Here is a 6,119-nt window from a genome sequence, read left to right on the forward strand (position 1 = left end):
CAATGCACACTCCAGTTTCCTTCAGGAAAGTGAAAGAAAGGCACAGATTCAGTCGTGGAGTACATGCGCCATCTAGTGGAGAAATGCTGACATTAATGTACGGGAGACAGCACCGGCCCTCACCCCCTCCCATCCCTGAACATTTGTGATGATGGCGGAATCGACGGAGCGAGGGGGCTCAACAACCGGTGCAAGTGGTACCAAGCCAAAAAAGCAACGTAGTCTGTGCAAAATTTTACTTGATCAACAACGAAGCAAAACACGGATCAACGTAGGACTCGCATTCAACCGTTGGAGAAATCTACGGACAAGAAAGGGGATAAGAAATGACACCGATCTGGCGTTCTTTCTTATGGAAAGGTGAGCAACGTTTAGCAACATTTAGCAACTCGCATGGCTTGCCCTGTCGGTTAACGTTACACCCAAGGAGGTGTTATGGTTCCCGAGAAACATACGGTGAATACCATAAACATATGATAGCATACGGCACGCGTATATTAAGAGATGTACAGAAAAGACTGTAATTTGCTTGGTCATTATGAAACGCATTATGTGAGAACTACGTAAGAATACGTTTTGACCCGCTGGGCTTGCCATATCCCCTGGTAAGGTTTCCCGCGAATAGTGCACCAAGGAAGTGCCTCAACTAAAACAGCGGACTGCCTCCATCCATGACTGCTTCACTTTGAATGAACGGCGTGAAGTAAAATGGCAGACAGTGGAGCCGTTGAAAAAACACAACTCCCGAGATCTGGACCCTCTTCCAAAAACGGCGTAAAGAAGCCTTTGACGGAGCAGGCAAAGAGAGCGAAGGGGGAAAGTGACAGAATCCGGAATAAGACCAGGGTGAACCTCGGCCAGGCGTTCACGCGCTGGAGAGAGCTGCGGCAGCACAAGGGCTTCAAAACCGACACTGAACTGGCTTGCTTCCTACTCAAGTTAGTGATATAACAACAAGTCTATCAAACTATGTAATCACAGTTGTTTAACCAACTCTTTTCGCATAGTTAACTAACGTTGTAGTTAGCCGAACCGTTGCCATGCTACGGTTCGGTACGTCACTAGGTTATAGTAACGTTATAGACAGTTAGCTTCACAACATCACAGCCAGGCCATGGACACTCGTGCAAACATTTGGACGTTGAATAGAACAGTTGACAGACGGCCTGACCGCTGAAAATCCGTGTAAATATGGCGACGACGACATGGAAGTTGAGGCGACGAGTCGTTGTGCTACCTGTAACGTTTTGTGAAGTCAGGACCTAAGCTACATAATCTTTTGATATCAGTTCATAACATGTACCGAAGCTGTTTTAATCACTGCCGTGGGCTTTAAAGTATAAACTAAACGACTGTATGTTTGTTTACACTTGCTTGTGCAGAGTGACTTGAACTCTTCTTGAAGACTGATGATGAGGAGGAGGAGGAGGGCTTGGTTGTTTGGGCAGACTGGTTTCCAGTTGGTACTGGGGGGAGTGGTGGATATGGCAGTAAATGGCTTGGTGGTGAGTGCAAGGCAGGTAGGGCAGCTTTTGGGGGCTGAGGGGCACTTCTCTCATTGGGATATTCTTTATGGTGGCGATTATCTGCACATCACATACCTGGAAGGGTTATTGCATTGTAAAGATATGTTGGCATTTGAAACGCCGCTTTTTCAACATTGTAGGGGAAATGGTTCATGAAGAAGTCTTCCTGGTGTTTTGTGAGTCGAGATTTCTTCTATGGTGACTGGTGTGAAATCCTTTTATTTGTTGTATTTATTAATCATTGTATTGTAGAGTTTGACACATCTCTCCTACTGTGTGCTGTGGCTGGCCAATATAGGCCTAATTAGCTAGTGAGGTGGACTGAACATGCTTGCTGAGCTTAAAGGGCTTGAATCTTGTGCATGGGGGACTTTAAGGGGACTTTAAAGTTACCCGAGAAGAGTGAAAGCTTGGGGTTTCGGTTCTTTGAGTTGTGGTTTTCCTGTGTTAATGTAGTGCCCTCCTTTGGTGGTTTAGTGGTTTCCTTTGGTGCTCTCCTTTGGTGGCATGATGCACTCTTTTCTTGGTTGTGTGCTCATACTTCCAGTTCCTGTAGGGTGGTGTCACTGAAATGATCCACCAGTGTTTTCCAGACCTGGTTTCTTTGCTTAGGATTTGAGGTCAAGGCAGCCATTTCGTTTGGAGATGTATCATTTCAAATATCAGTTGATAAAAAATAAGTACTGAGGAGTAAAAGAACAGGGTATGTTGTAATGGCAAGTTAAAAAGAATAAAATGTGGGCCAATTTAAAATCCTGTGATTGTGTCCTCAGCAGAGACAGTAGATTCATCAAATTGACAGATTCAGTTGTTTAAAACGTGCAGAGTGCTCTCTACGACTCAGCATGCCGTTTCTAGCCCACAATCTTCTCAGTAGGTCTAAAGATATGGTGAAAGGATTAACTTCTAGTCTATTCATTACCCATTTGGTTTGTTGTACTGATTTTTTCAATGGGCTCATAAAAAACCCTCCCCTATATCTGGAGCCCCTCCCACCCCCTGACAACAGCCCAGGCTCCACCAGCTGCCTCAATGACAGGTCCGATAATGTCAGAGGAGAAGCCAGATGTTATGTCGAAAAAAGCCCGGTATGCCTCCCAAATTGCTTTTGATAGAGCGAGGTCAAAAACAAGAATAAACATTGGTACTGCTTTTGAAAGATGGAGGAGCCTCAGACAGGCCAAAAGAATGAAAACTGATGCCGCTTTGGCCGTTTTTCTCCTAGACAGGTAAGGGCTATTTACTGGACTAGTTGATCCTATCTGGGAAACTCGTCTAGCCCTGCCAACTAGATCTGATACCTCATTTCCAACTCAGCACCAGGCCGTGCGGAGCCTGATAAAGGTAAAGCCAGCTGATAGCTTAATATATTTCCATTATAAACCGATCTGAGAGGGCTAACGTTGTTTGTTGCCATGCTGCGCCGCTGTAGTGGCAAGATCCCATTAACGTTATAAACTGTTGTCTGTTATGCCCTTGTCTGTATGTGGGTTTCCTCGCCCAATGTAGTGAAGTGTCAATGATTTTTAGAACGTTAGCAGCTGTAAGTGCACATTCACATTTGAAGTTTATGTTTAACCATTTTACCACACGTGTGTTTTGATAGATTCAACGTCAGGCAATATTGATCCATCTTAAGTGTGTTCTGAATATTATAAACATGTTAAAACAATGCTGTGTGGTGTTTACAGTGCGTGCCGCCATGTCAACATGACGTCATACAGTAGAACAGCTGAAAACTCGGGATGAGAAGTCTCTCCCGACTTGATACGAAGATACGTTATATAAAATGATACTGTCTGTTCCCTGGTGAGGGGTGTGTGCATGCAGTTTGGAAGGGGGTTGGTGGAGACAGGTTGTCTATTTTGTCATTCATCTTTGCGCCTGCAGGAGGGGGCAATCTTGTGTATCATACCTGTATACTGTATAGTGTCAGTAAATCAATACTAGCATTTGGATTTCAAAATTGATGATGCAGTGGGATTCACATGCAGCTATTTTCAGAACTAGGCAGCTGAAGTGAGCTTTCATCCATGTTTTGAGCTTGCTACAATAGACTGTGTGTGTATGCTATTTCCATGATAATTGAAGCAAAACACAAGGAAGGGAAACACACGTAGCATGAGGGTACATTATCTTATTGTCAGACAGCGGTGCATGCCCGCATTAAACTGTAGGAGCAATTTCACATTATGAAAACCAGTTAAGAGATGCATAACGACACGTGTTCATGGTCTCTTACCTTGATTAATGGCTGATTGGCTGGAGAGCATACCATGGTTGATATGAAAATGCAGCAAGTGTAGTTTTTATGAATATGAATGCTTTCAGGGCAATAATCTGGAATTTTCATCTCCTAAAGTATGAATATAAGACATTGGACTGTCAGGTCCACTAATGTCCTGGTCCCACACTATGGTTCCACACTATGTGCAGTTAGGCATACACAATCTGTGTGATGCGCTGTGAATTAACCAGTAAGCTAACTTTCATGTTTCCTGATTGCAGTTATCTTGGGGCTAATCCTTTAGAGATCCAACCTGCTCTTTCAAGCATGGACACAAATTCTTCATCCAAGAAGAGGTGAGGAGCCTGTATATAAATTGTAACCTTTGTTTTTAGTACCATTCCTTATGATAGGTACGAACATGAGAATGGCTGTATATTTGAAAATAAGTTGCAGCAAGCGTAAAGTATCCACAACACTACTGGATTTGTCAACATGTGAACAGAGCCTTGATTTTTGTTTTCCATTTGGTCTGCTTCTTTTGCTACTATGCAGCACTGGCTGTGTGCAATTGAAGAAGGCACCTAAGCTCATACAGCGTCAGGATACAGCTGCACCTTCAAAAAACAACTCAGAAGACAGGTAAATAAAATTAAGTGTCATTGCTGTTACTTCCCTGTCCCCAGCCCATCTGAATGCTGCAGACATTGTGCAGACTACTGTAGATAACCTGCCAGAGTACACCCAAATGAGTGGGAAAATGGAAATGAGGAACCTTGAGTTTTGTGAAAGCCTTTTGTCCTGTCTGCCTTTCTTTAGGGGAACTGTGTCAACTGGATCTGGGGCCGTTTCTTCCATCCATCATGCTGCTGCTGTCCAACCATCTGAAAATGGAATGGTAAATCTTGCTTCAATTAGTAGACTTGATTTTGACTGTGATCTGTTTATGTAGCATAAACTCCAGCGGACCTCTTCTCAATATTCAAGTTATTAAGAGCAAATAACAAATAAATTATTAATAAATAACAACTCTATTGTCCAACACGTAGGAGCTTAAGCTCTTACCATTGCAGATGTTTCTTGTTCCTCTTCAGTGTCTGTTATTCCACTGCTTTCACTAACTGTGCTATTGGCTTGCTGTGTTGTGTGCTATTTCAAGGACCAGAGAAAAAAAGACAATGTTTGCCAAAGCCAAGAAAGACACGACAACTGGACAATGACAACCAGAGTCTTGGAAAGTAAAGAAGGTGAGCCACTCTCACATTAGCTTAAGTCTCCCTCCAGCAAAGGATTTCTGATGATTGTAATCAAATGATTTGTTTACAGGTCAAAATGGAGTAATGAATGACTCTGGGGAAGCTTGGGATTGCCTCGGCGCCTCAACATATGTGGATGATGGGCAGTACCTGGTGGATTTGGAGAGGTATGTTGATGTGAATAGTCAGGATTCACTTTACATTTATATGATAACCTATTAACTGTATGACCATCAGCGTTATGACTTATTACCCAATGAACATAGTCTGCTCAATATCAATTGTCTGTCCCATATCTGCACAATTTTTCATTTCATGTTCCATTAGCAAATCTATGACTTTCACTGCACTCATGTGACTCACTCCCTGCTTCTCCTCCGCACCCCTTCAGCCCATCTCAGCACATCGTCGACGAGGAGTGCATCCTCCAGCTGTTCAGGACGTGCCTCGAATGCAACAAGCAGTGTACGGTGAGAAAACGCGTCAAAGGCCTAGAGCTGGTGGTGTACCAGGCGTGCTACTTCTGCCACTGCCGCTGCAAATGGACCAACCAGCCAGAACCAGCCACCCAGAGTAATGACGGCGAGCACACGCCCGAGTTGACGTAGTGCCGCCGCGTTTCGGCCGCCACCAGAATGACGTTCCAAGCTGACTGCGCTTGTGTTGTGATCAAGTCAAACAGGAAATATTATTAGTTCCAGTTTGAACACCAGTGACACGGTGGAAATTGGCGGCAGGAACCACAGCCACCTCATTACTTTGATATAAGCTACCTCCACGGTGTTTCTAATTTTCCCTGGAATACCTTGTCAGGAACAACACTCCTTTTCTGCATTTTTTCATTTCTGGATGCCCTCCATTCACATCTAAACCTGAGGCATATTGATCTCAAATGTTTTTTTTTGTCCCCTCCCCCCCAACTAAGACGTTGATGTGATGCTCTCCTCCATGGACATGGAATTGTAGCCTTCATTGTTCAATAGCTTGATATTTTATCGTGCTACAGAAGGAATTGCCTCACTACAAGAATTGCCAAGACTTTATAGGTTCTTGATATTCTTTGGTCAAATTTTATAAGGACAAGCAAGGGTCTAATAAATTGCTAAAAAA

General features: G+C 43.6%; 1 protein-coding gene across 2 annotated transcripts; it reads left to right on the forward strand.

Moving 5' to 3' along the window:
• Positions 1-683: 683 nt before the first annotated feature.
• On the forward strand, positions 684-6,116 carry LOC139930202 (uncharacterized). 2 transcript variants are annotated; one of them, XM_078290409.1, is made up of 7 exons: positions 684-938; positions 4,035-4,109; positions 4,309-4,395; positions 4,573-4,651; positions 4,913-5,000; positions 5,080-5,176; positions 5,401-6,116. In XM_078290409.1, the coding sequence occupies exons 1-7, from the start codon at positions 709-711 to the stop codon at positions 5,615-5,617; spliced, it is 873 nt and encodes a 290-aa protein (XP_078146535.1). In that variant the 5' UTR covers positions 684-708; the 3' UTR covers positions 5,618-6,116. The 2 variants fall into 2 exon arrangements, with proteins under 2 accessions (XP_078146535.1, XP_078146538.1); XM_078290412.1 differs by lacking the exon at positions 684-938 and adding an exon at positions 2,768-2,870 and having other exon boundaries at positions 5,401-6,111.
• Positions 6,117-6,119: the final 3 nt, after the last annotated feature.

This window comes from Centroberyx gerrardi, chromosome 3 (assembly GCF_048128805.1).
Source record: "Centroberyx gerrardi isolate f3 chromosome 3, fCenGer3.hap1.cur.20231027, whole genome shotgun sequence".
Classification (NCBI taxonomy): Eukaryota; Metazoa; Chordata; class Actinopteri; order Beryciformes; family Berycidae; genus Centroberyx; species Centroberyx gerrardi.

Excerpts from the sequence above, each read along its gene's own strand:
- LOC139930202 (XM_078290409.1), top strand. The coding sequence starts at position 709 with ATGGCAGACAGTGGAGCCGTTGAAAAAACACAACTCCCGAGATCTGGA. Across the intron at positions 939-4,034 it reads CTGGCTTGCTTCCTACTCAA|TTATCTTGGGGCTAATCCTT; the intron begins GTTAGTGATATA and ends TCCTGATTGCAG. Across the intron at positions 4,652-4,912 it reads AACCATCTGAAAATGGAATG|GACCAGAGAAAAAAAGACAA; the intron begins GTAAATCTTGCT and ends TGCTATTTCAAG.